Genomic DNA, 25,461 nt, shown 5'->3' on the forward strand with positions numbered 1-25,461 from the left:
CGCTGCTCAGCTTCAGCCAAGCGGGGACAGCCCCGCCTGTCCAGGGTGTTTCTGTGTGAAATTCCAGGAACATTTGCCTGGTGAACCCCTGATGCCTGGGGCTGTGGGCTGCAGCCATGACCTGGCCGGACTTACACCCAAACGCTCACCGGCCGCAGGGCTGCGGCTTTAGGCCAGGTGCTCCTGTCTCCAGTCCCACCGCAGCCGGCTCACACGCCACTCCTTCCCCAGCAGTGGGCCTCGGGGTGGGGCCTGAGCCCCGTGAGGGAGTCCAGCCCCATCTCCACAAGCGCCAAGGAGATGGCAGCTCTGGGTTGTCTGAAAGTCGGCCAGATTAAGACTGTATCCTGGGGGCAGCGTGCCTGGGCACCAGCAGGGAAGCACAGAGCTCTGCCTTGGCAGGTGTGCCCGGAAGGCGTGCGAGGGACACCCTGCAGGAACTGGAGCGCCGCTGCCAGCAAGACGCAGGTCCCATCATGCCTGCCTCTCTGCCCTTTGTCTCTGCTGGTTTCTACCCCAGGGAAGCCACTTTGCTTTAGACCAGGCTGGTGCTCTGGTGCTCGCCCCTGTCCCAGTGAGCTGAGGACCCTTGCATATCTTTGCTTGCCCCCAGGAGAGCACGTGCAAACTGTTTCTTGAGTGGAGCCACCGCCAGACCTCCAGCCCACAAAGACACCGTCCTCTGCCACAAACTCCTGAGTTCCAGGCTGGGTTCCAAGGCTGGGCCCAGTCCCTGGGAAATGATTGACAGGGAACGGCCTGCAGAACTGCGATTATTTGGGATTTCTTAATGTTAATGCAATGCGGGTTCCTTTCTGTTCTTTTAATGCTATTTTGTATTAAGGTAGTTCAAAGTTCTTTACAAACAGCTAGTAATTAATTCAATTTCATTAAGACCAATTAATCCAGGATTAATTATAAATTTACCCAGAGGAAGTTATTATACTTTGCTCTTTGATTTGAGTTTTGGCTTTAAAGATTCTTTTAGGAGTGAAATGGAAATTTCCGTCTTCTCTGAGGCTATCCACCTTGCCAGTGACTGTGTTAACCATGTACCTTCCTCGGCGTGTCCCATACTGACCTCGGATCAGGTTGTCACCAGGCCACCACTGTGCTCCATGGCACTGCCAGTGCTGAGCAGCTCTGATAGTGCCCCCTGAGCTGCAGGGCAGGAGCTGACGTCCTGGCGAGAGCTGGTCCCAAGCTGGAATCACGCCCCGTGGCCCCACCTGCCTCCCACCCCATTTCTTCCACCTGAATATGGATACAAGCTCTTTAAGGTCTGCAGGGGTCGGCGGCCTCTCCCTCCTCAACTGTCCTCAGAGGCATCACGCTCTTCTCCTCCGGGTCACCATGGGGGCTGACCCCACTCTAGCTCCAGGGATGGACCTGAGACTCAGGTCCTTTCACTAGCCACGGCCACTGGTTCGGCAGTGAGTGTGTGACCCAAGTCAGCACAATTGGAGAAAAACCGGAAATCTGTTTCCAGGACAAGCAGTACAGAAGTATGCTGCTCTCCGATACGGACTAAGACCTGTGGAAATCATCTGGGCTGTGACGGGACCCCTGCGGGGGGAGGCTGGCCGTGTACAACAGTGACCTCCAAAGATGTCCACGTCTTGGAACCTGTGACAGTGTTGGCCTGCACGGTAACAAGACCTGGTGGATGTGACTCGGTTAAAGATCCTGAGATGAGGCTGAGGGGGCAGGCTTATCCCAGATTATCCCGTGGGCCCTGGGAGAGAGGAGGGAGGAAAGGAACCAGAGACGGAGAAATAAGAAGACGTCGCTGGCCGTTACTGTCTTTACAGGTGGGAGCAGGACCTGAGTCCAGGAGCTGGGCAGGCTGCAGAAGCTGGAAAACCCAGCCTGCGGGAGCTCCCCGGAGCCTCCAGAAAGGAACCCCGCCTGCCCACACCTGGATTTACCCCAGTGAGGCCTGTTTCGGACACTGATGGGCAGAACTGTAACAGAACGCGTGGGAGTTGCCTCATGACACCGTTTGTAGGAATTGGTTACTGCAGACATAGTAAACGAATACAGACATTTAACTAGACTGTGGAGTCTATTTTCACATTTATTAAGTTAGGGAATGGCTCATAATTCCCTCCCACCTGGCCAGAGGATCACAGTCTGACAGCTAAGACTGTACACCAGAAACAGCCCGACGGCCTGTCCTCCGGTCAGACCACGCTCCCCTGACCTCTGACCCCGCTGCCACGTGACACCGTGGGACGGGGGTGCAGCCAGAGCCCTGGGGACCCGCAGGCTTCAGCTGTTCCCCCGCCGCAGCGGGGCATGTCTGCTGGCATGGAGAGAGGCCCCAGCAGAGAAGGCTGGCTGACCTGACCCCAGCCCCAGCCCCACTTACTGCCTCAGGCTCCACGGCGATTCCCAGGAGAGTCCTCGGGGCAAAGGCGGGCAGGACGACCGGAAGGCAGCACACGCAGCGGGCAGATGGCAAAGGGGCGAGCCCGGGCCTCTGGATTGCGAGCGCGGATGCCACTTTCTGCGCTGCTTCCAGCTCAGGCCCGGGGCCAGGACCTCACTGAACTCCCCTGATAGCCCTCGGCGGTGCTGCTGGGGCGACTTCCCGGCAGAGGGAGGAGGGCCGAGAGAGGAGGCTTGCTCAGCCTGCCAGCCGACCCCCGTTTCATGCCAGCTGTCTCCAACCCCAGTGGCATGAGCCGCCTTCACCATTCACACAAGATCCAGGCAGACACAGCTTTAAGGCTGACTTAAATAAAAGTATTTCCCCATACACGGAAAAACACTATCACTTTCCACAAATAGCTGGGACCCACAAAAGTCTCAATAAAAAGTGAGACTAGCAAGTATTAAAAACGGAGAGTCATACTCCACCCTCTAAGATTCACGGAATTAGAATTAAAAAGGCACAGGAATTCCCTGGCCAGCCAATGGTTAGGACATGGGCTTTTACTGCTGTGAACCGGGATTTAATCCCTGGTCAGGGATCACGGTTCGATCCAAGCTGTGCAGCCAAAAGAAAAAAAAGGGTTAAAAAAGAAAAGGGTTAAAAAGGCAGTAATGTTCTCACTATGTGGATCAACGTTATTTGGTTGTGTTCTTTGCACCACTTCCAAGGTGCCAGCAAAATCATGTTTCCCTTCTGTCCCCAGAAATCAACCTGGAGATGAAATAACGAGTATACCAGTGCGCCTGGCAACAATCGGAAAGGGAGGTCATTCCAAATGCTGGTGAGAATGCGGGAATATAAGACCAGAGACGAAGCCAGGTAGCTTACAAAGGGGTCTCCTTCAACAGGGACTTTCTCTGGCTTTGAGCGTGATTGGTTTGGATCTTGGGGGTCATGGCTCTGAAGTGCACCCCAGACCCTGGGGATTATATTGCTTACAATCATCATCACAATCTCCATAGTGCATTGTATTCTCTCAAAAGCTTTAAATGCACGTTCGCAGCCACTAACCACCAAGCAAATGATCTCCCTGAGACGGAAGCGTCAGAAAAAGAATGAATTACTGAGGTAAAGAATGTGAACCCGACGTCGTGAGCTGTGAGCACCGCAGAGGTTCAGGGGAAGCTGCAAGGGCTCCGGAGCGGTGGCTGGGAGCAGCGCTAAGGCCTTAAATTTCCATCGCCTCTCTCAGGCTGAGAACCGGTCAGGAGGAGGAAATTAAGAAACAACACAACAGGCCCCAAGTACAGTCCCTTCTGCTAAGCCCAAAGTCACCAAAACCTAATTACAGTTTCAGCTTTCCCCTGCGAATGGTCTTGGCTCCCTTGCTCGTATGCTGAGGCTTATTTCTGGATGCTCTACTTTATTCCGTAGGCCTGTGTCTGTCCTCATGCCACTGCTGCACTGTTTGATGGGCCATTATTAAATTCAGTTGAGGATATGCTCTGAGCGCTCAGCTGAGGCTGGAGAACATGATGGGCGCGTGGCTCCACAGGGTCCCTGAGTGACTGCCTCCCTCTATACTCAGCAGTGTTCTCAAGGTGTGGAGAAGGCAGAGGCAGGCTTGACCTGGACTTGGGGGTTCAAAGGTCAGATATGAAAGACTTCAAAGCAAGGAGGGAGCAGAAGCGTTGGAAACCAAGAGGCTGAGATGATTAGGCCTGGATGAAGACATGAGGGGTCAAGGGACAGGCGGTGGAAGAGCAAGGGTCAGGGGGTTGGAGAGAGCGGGCCAGCCGGCAGGCAGGCCAGGGCCCGCACAGCACAAGCTGGGATGCAGCGTCCGCCCCGGACCTTGTCTGTGTCACTGCACAGGCCCATGGATGGAATCCTAACTCAAGCTGTTAGGCCCCAGGGTCTGCACTGCTCACCCTGCAAGTGGGGCAAGCTGGCTGGGTGTGGGGACGTAAAGGACTGCCTCAGGAGTCTCTGCCAGCTGACCTGTCCTCTGTGCTGGCTCCACCCTCAGGCGGAGCCTTCCCATGTAGCGGCAAAGATGACGCGGAGACCCAGGACCAAGGCTCTTTCCTGTTATTTCCCGTAAAGGTGCAGGACTAAGTGTCACTGGACTGTCCGCTAACATTTCTGAACCAATCACTATTCTGGGGACGAGAGGACACCGATCGGCCAGGCCAAGGTCCCGTGTCCATCCCGGAAACGAAGCTGAGGGAGGGCCAACCCATCTAAGCCATGTGGTGCCCAGAGGGGTAAGGGTGGTTCTCTACAGAAAATGAGAGTGAGGGGGGTCAGGAGGTAAGAAGGGTGCTGGGCAGGCATGATAATCAAGTCTACTGCCGTGGCCTCACCGACCTTCATGCGCCTTGGAGCCTGGCCTGCTACATCATCTTCTGCTGAAACAGAAGGAACTGCCTGACTCTGCGGCCAGGTCCAGTTTCTCTGCACGCTGGACCTGCAGTCTAGGCCTGGAAAGGCATTTGCTCAATTTGTGATTTTGGACAAACTCCATCCTCCTTTAGGGCCTTAGTTTCCGCACCTGTAAAAAGAGAATGCTGGGTCAGATCAGATTTCTGAACCCTTCTTTAAGCAGGAAAAAAAAATGCAGCCGCTCTGGTGGAAGAGGAGGTGGGGGACAAAAGTTTCCATTCACTGACAGAAACCACTACCAAGTCCGGTTAAGATCCAGTGTGTAAAATACACGCAGCAAAACTGCCTGACTCCGTGGGAACGGGGGGGGGGGGGGGGGGGGGGGGCGGGGTTCCAGAACCGGGCAGAAGCCTTAGCTATGAGCCAGACACTGACGCTAAAATGACGGACAGCAGCGACGAGGTCTGCGCTTTCACAGCGCCTGCAGTTTAGTGGGAGAGGCTGACTCTGACCGGACAGTCATGCAAGTAACTGGAAACCTAGACTCAGAAGTGATGACGGAGAAGCGCAAGGAGAGACGAGAGTCAGCAACCACTGCAGCACGATGTGGCTTCAGGCCTGTCTCAGCCCCGATCCAGAAAGGCCCCCCTGAGCTCTGGGCAAGTCCCTCGTTTCTCTGGACCTGAGTCCACTTACCTGCGACATGGCAAAGCACCATCTTCTCCTAAGAACGTTAGCCTGCCATCAGGGTTCCGTGTGGGCATTACCATATCACCTTCTGGTGCCTTCCTAGGCTCTCCAGCTGTTCCAGGTGGCCTGCTTGGGGCTTGCACACCTCACCATCGCAAGCTTCCCAACTAAGGACTAAGCTTGTTAAGGCTGCAGACTTTGTATTTAAGCCTGCATCGTGGAGTGTCCGGCTCAGAGCAGGTGCAAACCAACGTTTATTGAACGGATGGGTGGATGGGAAGAGCACACTGTTCCAGGCAGCGCTGACATTTTCATGGAACGGACAGGACGCAGCCGCGGGATGACCGTCCAATCCGAGGGCTGGGATGAGGGTCCCACAGGCTGCCGCGCCTTAAGCCCTCAGCAGAAATTCCAACTGCTGATTACTTGCTGCGCGCTCTTGGGTGACTTGCGGGGCCTCTTTGCGCCCGCATCTTCATCCGGACTAGGAATTACCCTAAACGAGTAAAGCGAGAGGCGGAGGCGAGGGGACGCAGAGGACAGGCCCCTGAGGACGCTGAGCACGGCCTCCCCGAAGACGGCGGCAGGAGTGGCTGTCAGAAAGCTGCTCAGCCGGCGCAGGTCGAAGCTTGAGTTCTAAACCTGTCTGTTCGTCTCCGACACCGAGGTCGAACTTGAGCTCCGCAGAGCGGTATCGGTTCGAACGCGCTCACGGCCGGAAGGCCCGGTGAAGAGCGGGACGCGCGCCCCTAGTGAGCCGCAGCGCCGCCCGGCTAGTCCCTACCCAGGAAGGAAGCGCCCCCCGCGGGGGAAGCCAACCGTGGGACACCGCCGGAAGCTGGTGGGCGGGCCCTACCGGCAGCCGCGACGGGCGCAGCCAGGAGCCAATGGAGCGCGGAGGCGTTCCCGCCGCGGCCAATGGGACGCCGACCTAGGCGGGACCAACCGCCTGGTAACGGCCTCGTGGTGACGGGGTGCGCGCTGCCTGGGCTGTGCGGGCTCGGGGGCTGCGGTTGTCAGGATGAAGATCGAGGAGGTGAAGAGCACCACGAAGACTCAGCGCATCGCCTCCCACAGCCATGTGAAGGGGCTGGGGCTGGACGAGAGCGGCCTGGCCAAGCAGGCGGCCTCGGGCCTCGTGGGCCAGGAGAACGCGCGTGAGGTGTGGCGCGGGCGGCGGGGCGGGCCTGGCGGGGCGGCGGGGCGGGCCTGGCGGGGCGGCGGGGCCGGGGCTGCGGCGGGGCGGGCCTGGCGGGGCGGCGGGGCCGGGGCTGCGGCGGGGCCGGGGCTGCGGCGGGGCCGGGGCTGCGGCGGGGCCGGGGCTGCGGCGGGGCCGGGGCTGCGGCGGGCGGCGGGGCGGCGCGGAACCCTGCTCTCCCGGACCGCGCGTTTCGGACACAACGTTTAAACCGCCCAACGGGAGTGTTAGACTTTGGGGACGGGCTCTGGGGGGCTTTCTGAGAGCGCATTGCGAGGCCCTGGGATTTTAAAGCCGGCAAGTGGCCAGGCTCGGCAGGTGACGGGTACCGAGTCCTTTTTGACCATTCCACTTAAAGCCCATATCTACCGAGGGATGGCGGTGCCCGGTCCTTTCTGCTGCATTATTATCACAGAACTATTCAGGCTCTTTTTTTTTCTTTTTTTTAATTGTTGCTTTTTTTGTAGATGAAAAAATTCAGGGTGAGAGACCTGTCCACCCAGCCCCCTGGCGACTCAGTTTAGTAACACTGGAGTTTGTGCCTGTGTTTCTGACTCCTGAGACAGTGCTGTCTGTGTAGCAGTCCCCCTCAGCCCGTTGCCAGGACCTCTGCTGTGGCTCAGCAGCTCTCAGTCCAGGCCAAGACTCTTGCCCTCTAGCCTAACTGTGCTAAGAAAGGGCCAAAGAGAAGCCTCCATTCTGGACACCATGCTTGCAGAGGGGAAACTGTGGCAGGATTAAGGTGACTAGCTTCTCTTTATCCAGCCTCAGCTGTCTGAGAGGCTATCACTGCAGAGTCGCTGCGTCCTCTCCACGTGCTAAGCAGCCCCGTTTCCATCGTCCTATCGTCCCCTCCATCCTTAGACTGCCCCTCTCTGCTTTTTTATGGCACTCTTCTGACGTACGGCAAAACTGAAAGAGCTGTGTACCTGTGTGCCCAGGTTCTACAAGCGACACTTCACGCCGTTGCTTGTCTTCTGTCTGTCCATTTAGCCCTCCAGCAGGCTGCCTTTGCATGTCACGCTCAGTCGCAGACATTAGTATACTTCACCGTAAATCCGATAGCATTCGGGCCTCGGTGTTACGAATTCTGTTTTTGGACGAGAAAACTGTGTTTCACAGAGATCAGGTTATGGGTCTCAGATTACTCAGCTGGTGCTTGGCAGAGCTAGGCAAGGCAGCCTGACTCCAGAATCCACGCTGTTAACTCAGCTGCTATGTGCCTCCATCTGAATATGAGCTTCCCAAGGATAGAGACCGGGTGGTGGTAAATATCCAGAACCTGGGTTATGATAGGGACTCAGAATTTATGTGCTGACTTATTAGTCATCCCACCGCTGCCGCCAGGTCCTTGTTTGGGTCTGGTCACATCACCAGCCTCCTTGGTGTTTAATAGGCTCACCTGAAAAATGAGAGTTACAGCTCTCTAAAGGCCCTTCCAGTTCATGCTTTTTAAATCTTGGAATTCACTGGAAGAAGCTCACTGGAGAGAAGGAACCTAAATGGAAGCATATTAACGGGAAGAGGGGGTGTGTGAATAAGAGCACACAGACAAGGCTTGAAAAGTCTTCCTCCTCTTTGAATCGCCCAGAGCTCCAGTGCTGAGGGTTATGAATGATGTCAGAGGTCACTGTGGAAGGACCTCAGTGGCTCCTTTTTCTTTCTGAAAATGCGACCTCTGAAGAATCTCTTCTGGGCTGTGAAAGTGTGCCGTGCTCTCCCAGCTGAGCCAGAAATGGGGTGGAGCACGTCCACGTGGTTTCCGTGAACCTGTGTTTTGAGGGGCTGTCTAAGTGTGAGAGCAAGATACGTCTCCACAGTCCGTGGGGAAAAGAGAGAGAAGAGCAGGTGTTCACAAGACGTTGTCAGCAAGGTGCTGTCCAGGGAGAAAACCTGTGACCTGCCTTGAGACAAATGGAATGCACCTCGGAGAGAGGCGCGCTTTGAATCGTGTAAGGGATCTTGTGTAGTCTCAAGATACAGGAGTTCAGGGAGTGTGACTTTCTCAGCCTTGCTCCAGAAATGCTCTAAAACGCATACAATCAGCAACCCGTTTATAGACTTTCTGTGATGGACATTCATATGTGTGTCAGTATACAGTGGGCCCTTGAACAGCATGGGTTTGAACTGCATGAGCCCACCGCATGCAGGTCTCTTTCAGTGTATAAGTGTTAGGACCCTTGGCTGCCGTCACGGATGTGCAGGGCTGGCTGTAGAGTTATGTGCTGATTTTTGACTGCGTGGAGATTGCGCATCCCAGCTTCAAGGGTTCGTGGGTCAACTACACATATGGATGTATGTGATTATACATATAAATACACACACAGTGTATATGCTGTACAGAATGGCTTAATACTCAGAATGTTTACAGTACGCTAACAACTAATTTAATCTTTAGGATTTGAAAGGCAGTTCTTGGGTCTTATGATGCCATAGATTAAACATCACATGTAGCGCTTGCTTGCAGCCTCCTGGGATAGTTGACTGATGGCCAACTAGTAGAGTGTGTCATTGACTCTTAGTACTTGGTGGGTTAATTTGAGAATCTAACGAAAGCTGTGAACCCTCTCCCTGGAAAGATGCACATGTGAAGATATACACAGTTTCATTTCTGGTTTCTAGAGGCCCCTGGCGCGTGTGCCTCGGCTCCCGTTTCCGTTCTCCATATGGCAGCCATCAGGAATCCTTAAAAACGAATCTTCAGAACATGGCATGTAGCTGAGACTTCTTCACTGGTTTCCCATTACATGCAGAATGAAGCCAGACTTGACTGGGGACTGGCAGGTCCTGTTCCAAGTCCTGCCCCTCCTGCCTCCACGACCTCGTCTCCCTTTTCCACTTGTTCTCTGAACTCTGGGTCATGCAGCCTTTCTGTCCCTTGGGTGTGCCAAGCTCATTGCTGTATTTTGAATTGCTGGGAACACTGACTTCTGCTCCGCCTGGAGTTCCATGTATCAAATATAATGTCTAAGAGGCCTTCCCAGCTCACTCTGTAGCGTAACCTCTGCCCCCAGCCCTTTTGTTGCCCTTGCCTCCTCCTAGTGGTCTGTGTCGTCTCCTCCACCAGGGCAGGAGCTCTGCGGCCCTCGTGTTCTCCAGCACCTAGAACAGCCTCTGTGGTGTCCTGGCAGTCAGTGAATGAGTCTGTGAATTGTGTGTGCCAGAGACTGGGCTTTTTCCTCCTGTGAAGCATTTTAATATTGATTTACTGTTTCTTTCCATTGTGGTGTCTAGGCATGTGGTGTGATAGTAGAATTAATCAAAAGCAAGAAAATGGCTGGAAGAGCTGTCCTGTTGGCAGGACCTCCTGGAACTGGCAAGGTACTCATTTTCTCTCATTCTAAAAATCTGCCCAAGAGGTTGATTTTAATGTCTAAACCAAATTGAATTTGTGTCTTAACTAGTCTTTGTTTAGCTGAATTGGTTATATGTATGTTTTTAAAGCTGATGTGCAGGAATACAATTGAGTATCTAAAATCCATGCTTCTAAAATTCAGATTATCCTGGCTGACCTCCAGAGAAAAGAGAATGAAGTCCTCAGAGGGGTCTCATTGTCTGTAATTTGTCTTTTATCTCTTTCAAGTCTCCTTTGCTTTGGAAATACATTTCTGTTGGCCTAGGGCGTCATAAAATCTTGGGAATGACATCTTATTTGGGAGGGAAAGAAAATCGGTCAGCAGGCAATTTTCCACACGCTGACGACGCAACACTATGCTAGCTGTGAGAGATGGCAGGAGAAGGGAAAAAGGTTCTCATCTTTCTATCGCCAAGGGCCTGATAGGCTCTCGGGGCAGAGGGGAGACCGTGGCAGCAGGAGAGCCTCCAGTTGAGCTGCAGGGCGCCACCGGGCCGCAGACGCAGCTGGCATCGCAGCAGAAGGCGGCACTCGGGCTGGTACGGCTGGAGGAGTTGAGGCTTGACATTTGCTCTTGGAGCCGGGAGAGGGTTTGGCTTTGCAGGAAAGAAAAGGGCCTTCTAGGCCAGGATGCCTAACAGCCTGTGGGATCTGTGAGGGGCTTGGCCGGGATCTTGAAACACGCCACCTGGGCCTGTTTGTTCTTTGAGAGGGCCGCTTGATGCTTCCCGCATAGCTCAGCCGGTAAAGAACCCGCCTGCAATGCAGGAGACCCCGGTTTGATTCCTGGGTTGGGAAGATCCGCTGGAGAAGGGATAGGCTACCCATTCCAGTATTCCTGGGCATCTCTTAGGGTTCAGCTGTTAAAGAATCTGCCTGCAATGAGGGAGACCTGGATTCAATCCCTGGGTTGGGAAGATCCCCTGGAGAAGGGAAAGGCTACCCACTCCAATATTCTGGCCTGGAGAATCCCATGGGCTGTATGGTCCATGAGGTCGCAAAGAGCTGGACACAGCTGAGCAACTCACTCACTCACTTAATGCAGGAGAGGAGAAGCTTGGGAGTGAGTTTGTAAAGAAGGGGGTTCCACCCCGGTGCTGAGACCCCAGGCAGGTCCCTTAGCCTTTCTGAAGCCCTCCCTGTTGAAGAGTTATTAAACTGGTAGGGGTAGGATGGTGACTTTACCATTTGGAAGTCATAAGATTGAATTGCCAGTGCATCTTACATTGATGTCTTAAAGTTGAGGAAAAAGTGCTGTATCTGTGAACAAGTAAACTTTAAAGGGCTGTAAACGTGAACTTCAGTTTCCTTTCTGCTCATCACCGTGTGTGTGTTCGTTGCCCAGTCCCTAGACCCCATGGACTGTAGCCCGCCAGGCTCCTCTGTGCATGAGCTTTCCCAGGCAAGAAAACTGGAGTGCTTGCCTTCCTTCTCCAGGTTCGTCACTGTATTTACCATTTATTTGCTTGCTGTTCCTTTTCGTATCTTAGACGTTTGCTCTCCTTCCATTTTCTTCTTCCTAAACTGCATTGTTAGGGAGTTCCTTCTAGAAGTGTGTTGGTGGCAAAGTCAGGTTTGTGTTAATTGCATTGCCCTTGTTTTGAGAGAGAGTTTTCTCGGATGTGTGACTCAGCTGACGGGTGCTCTCTCAGCGCTGTGTCTCTCAACGGTGTTTCATGCCTTTCGGCTGCTAGTGTTGCTTTTGTCTTTTCTCTCCGGGTGTTTTTGGGGTGTTTCGGGCCTGGTGCTTCACTGTAGTATGTCGAAGAGTGGGTTTATTTCATTTATCCTGCTTGACGTGGATCTGAGTGTGTAATGTACCTCATCAGTTCTGGGAACTGGCTAGCCTCTTTTTCCTCAGATGCTACCTTTGTCTGGCCTCTTTCCTCCTGAAATCCAGTGACTGACGCTCCCCTGCAGAGGTCCTCCGCCTGGACCACCGTTGCCCTCTGGGGCCCTTTGGCACTCTCCTGAGCCATTTTCGATCGTTGCACTTGGTGGGGCAGCGAGTGCTGCTGGCCTCTTCTCGGTGGAGGCCACGGGGCCTGCAGGGCGTCCTGCAGAGCGTGGAGCGGCCCCCACTGCGAGCTCTGCAGCCTGAAGCGCCCGGGCCAGGGCCTCTCAGCTTGTCCTCGAGACTGCAACCTCTCGTGTGTGCTCCGTTTCTGTGGCCCTGCTGCATTCTGGGTAGCTTCTTTAGGCCTCTCTTCCAGTCTGCCTTGTCGCCTGTGAGAAAGCTGCTATTCAATGCCGTCCGTTGAATATTTTTCATTTTGCAACATTGGAAATCTACAAAAGAGTGGAAAGAACAGTTTGATGAACCCCTCTGTACCCTACTCATAGGTAACTAATGGTAAATATTTGGTGGCATTTGTGTTTTCTGTATTTTACTTCTGAACCATTTGAAAGTAAGTGCCAGGACCTTCTTTGCCATGATACTGTCATCCACCCAGGAAACGTAACGTTGCTAATAGTGTCAGCTACCGTCTGCTTCGTATTAAGATGTCTGTACGTCGTTCCCGCCCTTGGCTCTTTCGTTTTTTGTGCTTCTATTTTTTTGTTTCATTTTCTTTCCATTTTTTATCCTTCTTATTTGAATTATAATCGCACGCCTCGCGTTGCATTCACGGTAGTTTCTTTAGTCTCTTTGTCTAGAACAGGCGCCCTTCCCTGCGTTTTTTGATTCCTTTTACCGTGGTGACATTTTTGAAAAGCCCAGGACGGTTGTTTTGTACAGTGTCCCACAGCGGTTGTCTGATTTTGTCTGAAGAAGCACCCAGCACTTTGGCAGAGCACTGCGCAGGTGGCATTGCGTCTGGAACCTGCCTCACAGCGGAAGGCTGGCACCCCACCGCGTTCTCTTTGAGGGGACTGGCTCGCTCTGCAACAGCCTCCTGGGAAGTGACGCTGAGATGTCGGGAATGTCCTTTCACCCGCGGCTGCAGCGTTCTTCAGTGGTCTTTGCCTTATCAGTTACCACAGTGGTGGCTGCGCAGTGGCGACTTCCTAAAGCTCCGTATCCTCTGTTAATACATGCGTGCTGCGCTGCGTTCAGCTGCTCGGTTGTGTCCAGCTCTGTGCAACCCCGTAAAGGACTGCAGCCGCCAGAGCCCTCTGTCTGGGGGTTCTCCAGGCAAGAATGCTGGAATGGGTTGCCATGCCCTCCTCATTAATACATATATTAGCCTGCTTTTTTTTTAATCTTTTTACTTTTTTTTGTAATGAAGAAGCCTCTCCCTCCTCCTATTTTTAAATTTTTTCGTTTCTTCAAGATCTGGCTATTTTTGATTGTCTCTTGTTTCTTGTTCATGAAACAATTTCTTATTCACTTTATATCCTGTGTCTGCTTGTGGACTTGTGTTTGATCAAATCTGAGGCTTCCCTGATCTCCTGGTTAGGGCCGAGTACTTCCTGAGAGGACTTGTGAGGGGCCCTGCTTGCCACCACCCCAGGGCACGTGATGGGAATTTTGTGGCTTGGGTTTCCTGGCCGTCAGGCCGTGTAGAGTCCACTCCTGACTCTGTCTGAGAGCCTGCCAGGGAGGCCTCCTCAGCCGGAGCTGTGCTGAGACTGGCCAGCCTGTCCCTGGCCCTTGGAGAGCTCCTCCCTGCTCAGCTTGTCTGCTGACACCTGCTCTTGGAGCGTCTTTGTGCCCATGACTCCTGGCATCTGACACAGGCCCAGCCCCCCGGGCATGGCAGCTTCCGCTCTGGATCTGTCTTGACTGTCACTCATTCGGGGCGTTCTGTGACAGGAGGGAGCGGCTGTGGCTCTCTCGGCCAGTTGCTGGAACCGAGGGTCCTTGGTGCTCTGGTAGCATCGCACCGTTTTCCTTCTGGGAGACACCAGAGGCCCTCGGCACCTGTGGGTTACCCAGTCCCCCTCCACACGCTCAAGGCGCGTGGTAACTCTCCTGCGTTACTGCGTGCCCGTGGGCCCCAAGGTTTAGGCAGCTTAACTGAGTGGCCGGCAGGAGTGTGGTGCTTGTTCAGAATGTGGCCATTCCCCTCTTAAGGCTGCACACTCATAATAATGGGGCTTTGTGTTTGGGTTTTAGAAAAAGGTGTTCATATGAGATTGAAAATACAGTTGACTTTCTAATCTTGGCAACAACCTCTTTGTGCCACTTGCTTGGGGGTGGTCATGCAGAAGTAGGTCCTAGAGATCGGGGCTTGCATTCTGGCCCTGGTGCTTGCTAACTGACTTTGAGTGAGTTGGAAATTTGACTTTCAGTTTCTAAATCCATAAAATGTGAGCTAGACCATCAAGTTCATGGGCTGGCTGGGAGGGCTCAGCAGGATCTCTTGTGCAAGTCAGTTCAGTCACTCAGTCGTGTCCGACTCTTCTGACCCCATGGACTGCAGCATGCCAGGCTTCCCTGCCCATCGCCAACTGCTGCACTCAATGGGCTCAACATCCATCGAGTCGCTGATGCCATCCAGCCATCTCATCCTCTATTGTCCCCTTCTCCTCCTGCCTTCAATCTTTCCCAGCATTAAGGTCTTTTCCAATGAGCCAGTTCTTTGCATCAGGTGGCCAGAGTATTGGAGCTTCAACTTCAGAATCAGTTCTTCCAATGAATAACCAGGACCGTTATCCTTTAGGATGGACTGTTTTGATCTCCTTGCAGTCCGAGGGACTCTCAAGAGTCTTCTCCAACACCGCAGTTCAAAAGCATCAATTCTTCAGCACTCAGCCTTCTTCACAGTCCAACTCTCACATCCACACATGACCACTGGGAAAACCATAGCCTTGACTAGACGGACCTTTGTTGGCAAAGTAACGTCTCTGCTTTTTAATATGCTGATGATGCTTATCACAGCTTTTCTTCCAAGGAGTAAGCGTCTTTTAATTTCATGGCAGCAGTCACCATCTGCAGTGATTTTGGAGCCCAAAATAAAGTCTCTCACTGCTTCCATCGTTTCCCCATCTATTTGCCACAAAGTGATGGGACCGGATGCCATGATCTTCGTTTTCTGAATGTTGAGTTTTAAGCCAGCTTTTTCACTCTCCACTTTCACTTTCATCAAGAGGCTTTTAGTTCCCCTTCACTTTCTGCCATAAGGGTGGTGTCATCTGCATATCTGAGGTTATTGATATTTCTCCCGGCAATCTTGATTCCAGCTTGTGCTTCATCCAGCCCAGCATTTCACATGATGTACCCTTCATAGAAATTAAATAAGCAGGGTGGCAATATACAGCCTTGACGTACTCCTTTCCCGATTTGGAACCAGTCCATTGTTCCATGTTTGGTTCTAACTGTTGCTTCTTGACCTGCGTACAGATTTCTCAGGAAGCAGGTAAGGTGGTCTGGTATTCCCATCTCTTTGAGAATTTTCCAGTTTGTTGTGGTCCACACAGGCAAAGGCTTTAGCGTAGTCAGTGAAGCAGAAGTAGATGTTTTCCTGGAGTTCTCCTGCCTTTCTGTGATCCAGCGGATGTTGGCAATTTGATCTCTGGTTCCCCTGCTTTTTCTGAATCCAGCTTAAACGTCTGGAAGCTCACGGCTCACGTTGCGCAGCCTTCGTGCCAGTCACTCTGTGCCGCTCAGTGGGTGCAGGTACAGTCCGTACGGTAGCCGTGTCTTATGCCATCCTCCTGAGAGCCGTTAGATGGAGGCAGCCGGACACCCCCGAGGCGTCTCCTAACCTCGCAGTTCTCACTGTCACAGGAACGCACCGGCCGTCTCTTCTGTGTTGGCTGCTGTGGGGTCTGCCCTGCATCAGGCGTGGCCCTGTCTCTGAATTCACACCTGAGGTGGGGGAGCTGGGCCTGAAGTGCTGGGGGAAGAGAAAGAAGAGAGACTGGGAAGGTGAGCAGTTTGGATAGAAGGTGGGCCTGGCCGGCCTGCGGCTTCTTCTACGTCCCGGTTGAGCGTGCTGCTACCTTGCTGTCACGCTCTGGAGATTTTCCCTTCATCCTCAGAATACAGGAGGGCACAGCTCTAGAGATAGCAGCCTCGAGGGCGCACACTTGGGCGCCTGCTCACGTGGGCGGCGGGCCGAGTGCGGCGCCCGGGGGCTGGCGCGAGCCCTCGCTGGGGAGCGGCTGCCTGGGCGTCCACTCAGTGCGGCCGTGTGGTCACTGGGGCCTGCTGTGGCCAGAGCTTCTTGCTTCTCAGAAGAAGCTGCATACCTGGATTTTCCTGTGAAGTTTCCCCAATTCAAGCATGGGCAACAACTGAGTTGAAAATACGCCTGAGACTCTGCAGCCAAAATAGGAGCAGTCTGTGGGCAGTCAGCTTGCTGCCAGTGACCAACCCAGGATTTTGATTTGACTGATGAGAAAGTCTGGCATGTGGCTGTCCCATGTGCTCAGGGTCTCACTGAACATTAAACCATCAGCAGGGAACAGAAGAGGCATTTTTCCTGGGCCAGTTTTAAAACTGTCTCAGAGATCCACGTCATTCTTTAGCAGCTAGCTTCTTGTCTTAGCCTGTGCACCTTGGGAGCTGACCTTACCTGGGCTTTTGTGTCAGAGCTGAGGAAAGCTGAAAGCAGCGTTTAAGGTTCTGGCTCTTTGCGCTTGATGTTTGAGCATATATCTGTTAAGTCTGTCTGTTCAGCAGCTGTGGTTATTTTAGCAAAAGTCATTTCGTAGTTTATATGGGCACGTTCAGGTGTGACTTTACCAACTCGTAGCAGAATCCCAGCCTGGGTGTCATTCTTCCCGATTTGTGGGGCCACTCGGCATAAAGTGAGCATCCGGTCACTTGTCCCTTGATTACTGATTTCGGATGGGCTGTAGTTGGTGGCTTCCTGAGTCTGTAAAGATAGCAGTATCTCAGAGACCCAGCAGAGCTGTCCTGCTACGACGTGGTCAGGGCCGTGTTTTGACGTTGAGGGAACAGTTTTGGAAGCCTCTGCTGACTCTGATGGGAACATGATCTCTGGAACCCCGCTGCCAGACCTTGAGGCTCCGCTCTGCCATTTTCTAGATTACGGTACCAAGGACGAGTTATTTAATCTGTGTCTCAGCTTCCTCATTTGTGAAGGGGGGAGAGTAGTGGTGTCCAGCGCATACGGTTAGCGGGAGGGGCGTGTGCAGCCCTGGGAGCTGGACCTGACCGGCCGCGCCTCAGTCGTGCCAGCCGTTGCGATGACAGGAACCGCTGGAGACGCCACTCACATCAGAGATCGAGTGCGCAAGAGTCGTCAGTGTTCACTGCGAGCCGTGCAAGCAGGATTAGCGCTGAGAGGACTGTAATCCCAGTTCCTAGTTGATAACTTCCGCTGTCAGCGTGTGTTCCTGAACCACTGCATTTCAAGAGTGTGAAACGTGCGTCTCCTCTGTTTTCTGCGTAGACAGCTCTCGCTCTGGCTATTGCTCAGGAGCTGGGGAGTAAGGTCCCTTTCTGCCCGATGGTGGGGAGCGAAGTGTACTCCACGGAGATCAAGAAGACGGAAGTGCTGATGGAGAACTTCCGCAGGGCCATTGGTGAGTACCCGCCCGCGCCTGCCAAGGCCTGCCCTCGCCTGCCTCTTCCGGGTGGAACGCCTCTGGGACTTGCATCTGTGGCGCTCCTCATCTGTTGGCACCGTGAGTGTTATCTTTGCAAATGACACAAAACCCCAGTTTTTCCGGAAAGTGCTTTAGCAGCCAGCAAACGCGGGCCCAGCTATGGTTTGGGGTTTCATCTGACAGAGTAGATTCTCTTGGCAGCCTTCTTGTGCTTTCAGAGATGACAGGCCCCTGAAGAGGTTTTGGACGTGAGCCAGCAGCTCTGTGTGTCGTGCTGTCGGAGCGCCGGGCCTGCACGCCCAGCCGGTCAGTGAGCAAGGAGCTGTGTGGAGCTGCAGAGCTTCGAGGCAGTGGTGCCGACCTCGCAGGGCCTGCAGCGCCCGTGCTCGTAACGTGTCAGGCCCTCTCCTGACCGTGGCCTTTCACTGCCCAAGAGGAAGTTCTCTGCATCTTGCATCTGACAAAACAGAGTCTCATAAAGTTAAATAACTTGCCTGTGGTGATCGACCCAGAAAGTAGCCGCAGAAGCATAGTCTGAGCCTACACCTGTCTGGCCCTGGGGCCCGTGCTCTGACTAACATACAGCGAGCAGAAAGGGACTGCTCTTCCGAAATGTCCCTCGTTCCAGCCAGGACTCCTGGGGCCTTCTCCTGGCCCCGTGCCTGCGGGTCTGGGTCTGGGGAGATCTAGTCTCCCTCAGACCTGCGTTTGTCTCTAGGATGGACTTGCTGGGTAATGGGTGACGAACCCTTGTCAGAGCACCTGTGTCACTGTGGAGTCCCTTTGGTTGTCAAAGCAAGGTACATATTCTCAAGAGGGACATTTACTAGAAAACTTCAAGGAAGTTTTCTTCAAAGTTTAAGAGAGTGGGTTTGTCTAAGCCCAGAATTCTTTCCTCAAGAATCTAGCGTCTAGCTGAAGGGTATGTTGAATAGGGCTTTTGCAAATTATGCTGAGTGAAAAGAGAAGCAGCTGAAGAGTGGTTTGGGGTTCACGAGAACCCCTCTGGCTGGGATGGAGAGTAAGAGCGGAAGCAAGGAGCCGATGAGGGGTCTGGGCGAGTGGTCTTGCGGTGTGGACCAGCCTCGTGGAGGTGGGAAGACATGGCTGGGTCCTGGGTCCAGTGGGATGGTGGAGCAATGGCATGTCCTGAAAGATGAGACGTGGGGCTGGGAGAGAGGACGTGCGGTGCCTGCCGGGGGCCGCCGTTTTCGGTGGAGGGGCAGTGTGGAAGGAGGGCCTGTTGAATGTCCCTGTGGGCCAGCGGACCCCACCCCGGTGGCGCCCTCGTTCCCGGCCCGTGGTGGGGGCCGCTCAGCGCTGCTTCTCTGAGTGAGAGGAGGCTGCACTTGGAGCAGGTGGAAGGAGACAGAGGCTTCTGCATCTCAGCTCCACGTCTGACCGGTAGGTGTCGTTTGGCTTATACAGTGTTTTTCAGTAACTCGAATGCGTTGCCAGTGTTTGGAAATTGGGGTATGTCCTGTAAGATGAGAAAAGCTTTCGTTCCGGCACGGCCATGGGGGTCCCAGCAAAACAGGCTAAGCTCTGGATTTTCTCAAACTGCAAAATACTCTGACTGAAAATATTTTTTTACCCTGAGACACTGGATTTTTTATGTACCTATTTTAATTGAAATATAACATACACATAGCAAAGTGTAAAAATACCTATATTTTAACAGTAGTGAAGTAGCTGCTCACGCAGCCACCGTTCAGCTCAGGGTAGAGAGCGGCAGACATGGCTCACGCGCCCCCAGGCGTGGCTCACGCGCCCCCAGGCGTAGCCCCCACAGGGCCTGAGCGCCCTGGCGGTGGCTTCTGAGCAGCCGCAGCCCCGCACACCTGTGTGTGTCCCGGGCCGTGTGGCTTAGTTTTGCCCCTTTATAAACTTTCTCTGGACAGAATTCACTTCAGGCGCTGTGTCTCGCTTCCTCACAGCTTTTATCTTTGTAAGGTTCGGGTCCTGTTAGTGCATATCGTGCTCTCTCTGGAATAACCGTGGAAATGGCTCACAAGACCCTCTTTCCGGTTTAACTGCTTCCTGAGTCCTTTTCAAGAATTTGAGGAGCATGTGCCGGAGATTTTATGTGACTCAGTAGCTGATGAGGTGAGAGTAAGATGTTGCAGTTGGTTCCAGGTGTCTGAGCACTTTTAAAATATGTTTTTATTTATCTAGAAAATTATTTTCTGAAATTGGTAAAAGGTGACAAAGCTCACCTTTACACGAATGCGTATGTCTGAACTGCTTTAAGTTAATTTGAATGCCTTAAATTTTGAAAAAAATAAAGATGAATTTCCCGAGCATCTGTCCAGTGATTTGCCGTTTTTGAGCCGAGGGGACAATGTGATTCTTTTGATGGCAGCAAGGTGAAGAGGAATTTCTTGATCCTGCCACAGACTAGAAAGGCAGGCCATTGACTGCCTTCAAAAGGGAGCCCTATGCGTCTTCCTCTGCCTTTGAGTTCCTGTGAAGTGGCAGAGGGGGTGGGGAGGAAGCAGTAAGCCGACCAGAAATAAAAAGCGAGGAGTCTGTGCTGCTTCCTGACGTGATGAAGATCCCTGTCAGGGATTTAGAAACCTGAGCCAGCAGATGAAACCTGTGTCGTTCTCGATGTCGTTGCCAGAGAGCGCGCCAGCCCGGCCCCTTTCCTAGCTAACAGCCGGTCTCATTGTCCATCCACACATCCCCTGCCTGCTTGTCAGCACAGAGCAGCTTCTAAACAAATGCAGGGCTGGTGAGAGACGGGAATGCCTTTCTTCCCCACTCAGGAACCTCGTGTCACCGTTGTCTGCCAGGAAATAGAAGGAAGCCTTCCGTTTGAAGGAGCTTGTCTCTGTGGGCTATAAGTTTTGATTTTTAAAAAAATCAAAGTTCATTTTAAAAGTACAGAAATTTCCATGTTGTCACAATCTTCTGGTGCGTTCATGTCGTTTGGAAAACTTTTGTCTTCGTTCTTAGGAACTAGGCATTAGGTGTGGTGGAAAGGAGGTCCAGCCTCTCCTCTGGGGCTACTCTGAGACTCCCGTTTGTAGTTGTCGGTCAGGTCAAATGAAGGAGGGTAAGGCTATTCCTTAACTCTAATATCTGAGTCTTTGTCCTGATTGGGTTTCTGGGCAAAGAAGGAAACCAACCCAGTGATAATGCTGGGTTTGAAAGTGGGAAGTGCCTGAGAGTCACAGGCCCATGGGATCTTTGTCTGTCAGGACAGAGACGCTGATGGTGAGGCACCCAGCCACCACAGGGCTTCCCATCCTCACCAGCTGGTGCCGCCACGCCGTGAGCAGAGCAGAGCTCTTGGTTCATTCTGTAGATGAGGGTCTCAGCTGAGCTTGTGTGTTGTGATCATCTGGGGAGCTTTAAACTCCTAGTGGTGGCAGGGCCTGACCCCTGAAATCGGAGTGCAGTCAGGGTGGGGTCAGGTGAGTCTGCAGGGTGAGCGTGTGACGGCACACAGTGGTGACTTGGAGCTGGGCTCTCAGCTTCACCCGGCGGTGTTCTTCCTCTGCCTGGTCCTGCTGCTGTTGTTTACTTGAAGTGAAGTCAACGTCGCTCAGTCGTGTCCAGCTCTTTGTGACTCCATGGACTGTATGGAATCTCCATGGAATTCTCCAGCTCAGAATACTGGAGTGGGGAGCCTCTCCCTTCTCCAGGGGATCTCCCCGACCCAGGGATCCAGCCCAGGTTTCCCGCATTGCAGGGAGACTCTTCACCAACTGAGTCGCACGGGCAGCCCCATCGTCTGCTCAGACATCTCTCTCCAGGTGTTTTAAAGTGGCTTGGTAGTTGGGTGCGCACATCCAGAAGCGTGCACGGAGCATCGGTCGGTATCTCGGTGGGTTATTTTAAGTTGGAAAGCCATGAAACCAGGCCCAGTCAAGAGAGAGATGGCCGCCAGTGCCCCAGAGCATCCGTATAGGGGCGGCTCCCTTCCGCTTCTGAGATTCATCCCTGTTGTTGCGAGGAGCCATGATCGTTTCCCGTTGCTCTGTGGTATTTTTTGGTGTGAATACATCACAGCGCAAGTGGCCTTTCCACTGCGGGCAGACGTGGGGAAACGTGGCCAGTGTTTGGCAAGTAAGAAGGACGCTGCGTGACCATCGCTGGCTGTGTCCCTGCATGCACACGTGCACCGCAGCCTTGAGAGTGTAAACCTTGGAGTTGAATTGGAGGGTCACAGATACTCATGTGTTCAGCTCCAGGAGGTGATAAACGCCACATCAATTCTAAGCCAACTCACACTCCCACCAGCAGTGTCCTGCATTCTTGCCAACTCTTGGTGTTGCCCGTCTTTTTAATTTTAGTGATTCTGGAGGTTGTAAAGTAGTATTTCATTGTTTTTTCTTTTATTAAAATTTTTATTTTGGAAACTATCAAGTATCCAAGAAAAGTAGTCAAGTGGTAGGAAGGCTCCCCATAGCCCCATCTGATTGCAGACCTGCTTTCTAACCTATAAATATTTGTGTATCTCTGGAAAATAAGGACTTAAAAATGCCATTTTCACCCCAGAGGAAATTAACAATAAATTCTTAAATGTCAGCACACACGTGGTTAATGTGTAAATTCCAGGTTGTCCCCTAAGTGTCAGAATGTGCTGCTGTTATAGTGTTAGTGTGCGATTAGGACACAAAAAAAGGTCTATATGATAGATCAGCTGGCATGCATCTCACCTCTTTTGAGTCTGTGTTTCCCTTAAGTTTCTATTGTTACCTTTGGGCAAAGTATAAACTAGATAGAGGGGGGAGGCCATACTCAGGGGCTGGCAGAATGGGAGTAAGGGGGCCTGTAGGCACATGTTGACTGGAAGCGGAAGGACAGGGCAGGTTCCATGGGAAACGCTGTCAGTGGGTTGGCCCTGTAGTGTGGTCGGAGGAAAGGGGTCCTGGAGAGGGACGGACCCTTCACCTCACCCTGGGGCTGCGTCTGTGCAGTGCTCCCCTCCCCAGGGCCGTGTGTGAGCGAGGCTGACTCGGTTCTTACAACGTGCAGGTTTTATGGCTAAAAAGACTTGAAAAAGTGAGAGGACGCCGCGTTTCTCAGCACGGTCTGTTCTGCTGTCTCTCTTCCAGGGCTTCGGATAAAGGAGACCAAGGAGGTGTACGAAGGGGAGGTCACGGAGCTCACCCCGTGTGAGACGGAGAACCCCATGGGGGGCTACGGCAAGACCATCAGCCACGTGATCATAGGGCTCAAGACGGCCAAGGGCACCAAGCAGCTGAAGGTGAGCACGTGCCTGCAGGCACTGCTCTGCCGGGGCACCCCGCTGTGGGAGCGCGTCTGTGCAGGGCAGCAGATGGCGCCTGTGGGCAGGGCTGGCACACAGACGGCTCAGTGAGGACGGCTCCTCCTCGTTGACGCCGAGGAAATTGTGTGTGTTAGGACCTGAGCTGTGTGGTGCATCCTGCGTGCCGCCAGGGGAGCGCGTGTCTTGGGCCTGGCCGCTGACGGCTGGTTCCAGGGCTGGCGCTCACAGGAGACACAGCACTGAGTGGTCTGGGGAGGGCTGAAGAGCCTGGCAGCGCGGTCTCGAGGGGCCCGGTGCGGGGCCTGGCTACAGCCCCTCCTGTGTGTTGGGACCTTGAGGCCTGCTGGCTTTGCTGGTGGTTCTGCATAGGCCCGGGGCTCTGTGGAGAGTGTGGTGGCGGCCGTGGAGACAGTCCTGGGTGACCTTCCACCCCCGTCCCATAAGCCTTGAGGAGACTCTAGTGTAAGACGATGACTGAGTCTGAAGGTGGGAAGAGGCTGAGAGTGAGACACCACAGGCCAGGGGGTGTGGCAGCTGCCGCTGTTGTGAACGGAGCAATCTGACTGTGGCTTTGCCTTGTTAATAGTAAGGAATAACCTTTTCTTCACAGCACTTATTTATTGTATGTGTCAAGCCCTGGGCTGAGTGCATCAACAAATCTGTGTGTGTGTGTAATTTCCCTTATGTTACAGATAAAAGAGCTCTGAGGCACACGAGGAGGTTAGGCATTTATCCTAGGATCGCACAGCTAGTTAGTGGCGGGGCAGATTCTCGGAGTCCTACCGACTGCTGTCTGCGCTGTAACTTGCTGTGGGACCTTTAGGCGTCAGTTGAGCTCTCTGGGGCTCCATTTCCCTGTCTGTAGACTGCAGCAGGCCGGCCGTGTAACGTCTCCATCTCTGCCTTCCTCTGCGATCTTATCGTTCTTTGATTTTGTACGCTGGTGTCTTGGTCCCTGCTTTATGGAGATCATAAAAACGTCGCCTCTCCAAAGCGCTATTCCTCTGTGTCCTAACAGGGTTCCCATCTCAGGAGCTTGCCTCTGCAAGTATCGCTCTTAAACCTCCCCCTCATCTCTCCCATCCTGCATTAATTACATTTCTTAGCGGGATCTGCCTCCTTTCCAGTAATCACATCTTCAGTCAATTCATTCGGGAAATTAACTGATACAAAAGTGCTTGATGCCAAAAAAAGAAAAAAGGATGTGTCCTATCGAGTGTAGGGCAGGTAACAGGAGGGTGCAGGTTACATTTCAGTTACCCATAAAGCCGTTTGGCGCAGTTTCTCTAAGAAAATGACAAGAGGATGAATGTTTTGCTTTCAAAATGAGTACTTCCTGCCACATTGAGCATCTGTGCAAGCTGTTTGGAGAGACGGATGTTTCAGGGTGAAGGACAAGCCGCTGCCGTTATAGAGTGCCGCCCTTGTCCTGGCCCCACGTTAGGGGCCCGCACACCAGCCTCGGCCTCGGCAGTGGTCCAGGAGGGTGGAGGCCTGGGCTCCTGTGGTTACTGTTTGTAACAACTTCATTGAGGTCGAATTTTCAGTAAAATTCACCCATTTTAAGTGTGCAGCTCAAGGAATCTTGATGGGTTCGCAGAGTGGCATAGCCATCGTCGCAGTGCACTCTTAGAACGCTTTCGTCACCCAGGAAAGAGACCTCACGCCTGTTTCAGTGACTTCCCATCCCCACCCCCAGGCCCTGGCAACCGCTGATCGACTTTGTTTCTGTATATTTGCCTTTTCTGAGCGCTTCATAAAAATAGAATCATGCAGCATGTATTCTATTATGTATGGCTTTTCCTACTGAGTCCTGGTAAGTTTTTATTCTAATTTTGTTTGGGAGTTGAGAGTCATAGCTCCCCTTGAAGTTTAGCAGAGAGAAACATTTCTAAATAAAGACTCCTTACAAAAGATGCGCTCCCGGAATATCGGTCGCTGAGGTGGCCCGAGTCTGGACGACCTGGGGAAGGCAGCTTTTCCCACGTGTGCTGCTTTTCCTTCTGGAGATAGAAGCAGCTGGGCCCGAGGAGCAGACACTGGGATTTGGGTCCACTGGCTTCAGAGAGACCCTGGTTTTATGCCCCTTTGAATGAATCGCATCTGTGATGTGACTACGGTCATGTGGGTGAAGAAAGTGAAGCTCAGAGAGCCTTGTCTAAAGCACAGGCCTGCCGAGGGGCAGTCGTGGGGAGTAAACAGGTTCTGTCCCTGCCTCTGGTGCAGAAACTGCCGCCCCCGCGCGAGGTGGGGAGGGCCAGGGCTGCAGCAGGGAGAGCAGCCTCGAAAGGGGGTGTCAGGGCCTTTGGTCCCATAGGCAGCGCGGGCCCCACCTGGAAGTGGGTAGAGCTGTGTTTGCCAGTTTGCAGCCTCTGGAGTAAAAGGAAGGAGGAGCTTAGGTCTCCTCTTTGCCCCTCTCCTGCCTGCTCTCTGGGACACGCAGGCTCTAGAGCCCGCCTCACACATCCTCACACACGCATTCTTTCTCCATGTGATCGCCGACTACCTCAACTCTCATATGGGAAGCTGCCTTACAGTATGTCAGAATATGTGTATTATATATATAATATGTGTATTATATATTCATTGGTTCACTTCTTTTTCTTTTTTTAAGCTGGACCCCAGCATTTTTGAAAGTTTGCAGAAAGAGCGAGTAGAAGCTGGAGATGTGATTTACATCGAAGCCAACAGTGGGGCCGTGAAGGTGCGGCCGCAGGGGCAGCCGGGCGGGAAGCGGCCTCTCTCTTCATGGG

At 53.1% G+C, this 25,461-nt stretch overlaps 2 protein-coding genes across 4 annotated transcripts in view; one reads left to right on the forward strand and one right to left on the reverse strand.

The window, feature by feature from the left end:
• EEFSEC (eukaryotic elongation factor, selenocysteine-tRNA specific) overlaps positions 1 to 6,234 on the reverse strand; it is a 116,973-nt gene extending 110,739 nt beyond the window's left edge. Inside the window, exons 1-2 of one of the 2 annotated variants that reach the window (XM_027957860.2) lie at positions 5,459 to 6,234; positions 150 to 4,931 (exon numbers count right to left, since the gene is read on the reverse strand). The gene's annotated coding sequence lies outside the window, so the exon portion shown is untranslated. Of the gene's footprint in view, positions 1 to 135; positions 4,932 to 5,458 lie in introns of both variants that reach the window. The other variant, XM_027957861.2, reaches the window with a different exon arrangement.
• Positions 6,235 to 6,399: 165 nt separating this feature from the next.
• The window catches only part of RUVBL1 (RuvB like AAA ATPase 1), a 30,791-nt gene continuing 11,729 nt past the window's right edge, over positions 6,400 to 25,461 (forward strand). Inside the window, exons 1-5 of one of the 2 annotated variants that reach the window (XM_027957862.2) lie at positions 6,400 to 6,614; positions 9,885 to 9,971; positions 17,310 to 17,442; positions 22,533 to 22,684; positions 25,323 to 25,412. In XM_027957862.2, coding sequence (XP_027813663.1) covers positions 6,474 to 6,614; positions 9,885 to 9,971; positions 17,310 to 17,442; positions 22,533 to 22,684; positions 25,323 to 25,412 — 603 coding nt within the window. In that variant the 5' untranslated portion in view covers positions 6,400 to 6,473. The remainder of the gene's footprint in view (positions 6,615 to 9,884; positions 9,972 to 17,309; positions 17,443 to 22,532; positions 22,685 to 25,322; positions 25,413 to 25,461) is intronic. The other variant, XM_042236698.1, reaches the window with a different exon arrangement.

The sequence above is a fragment of the Ovis aries genome, chromosome 19 (genome assembly GCF_016772045.2).
Source record: "Ovis aries strain OAR_USU_Benz2616 breed Rambouillet chromosome 19, ARS-UI_Ramb_v3.0, whole genome shotgun sequence".
NCBI classification, from domain to species: domain Eukaryota; kingdom Metazoa; phylum Chordata; class Mammalia; order Artiodactyla; family Bovidae; genus Ovis; species Ovis aries.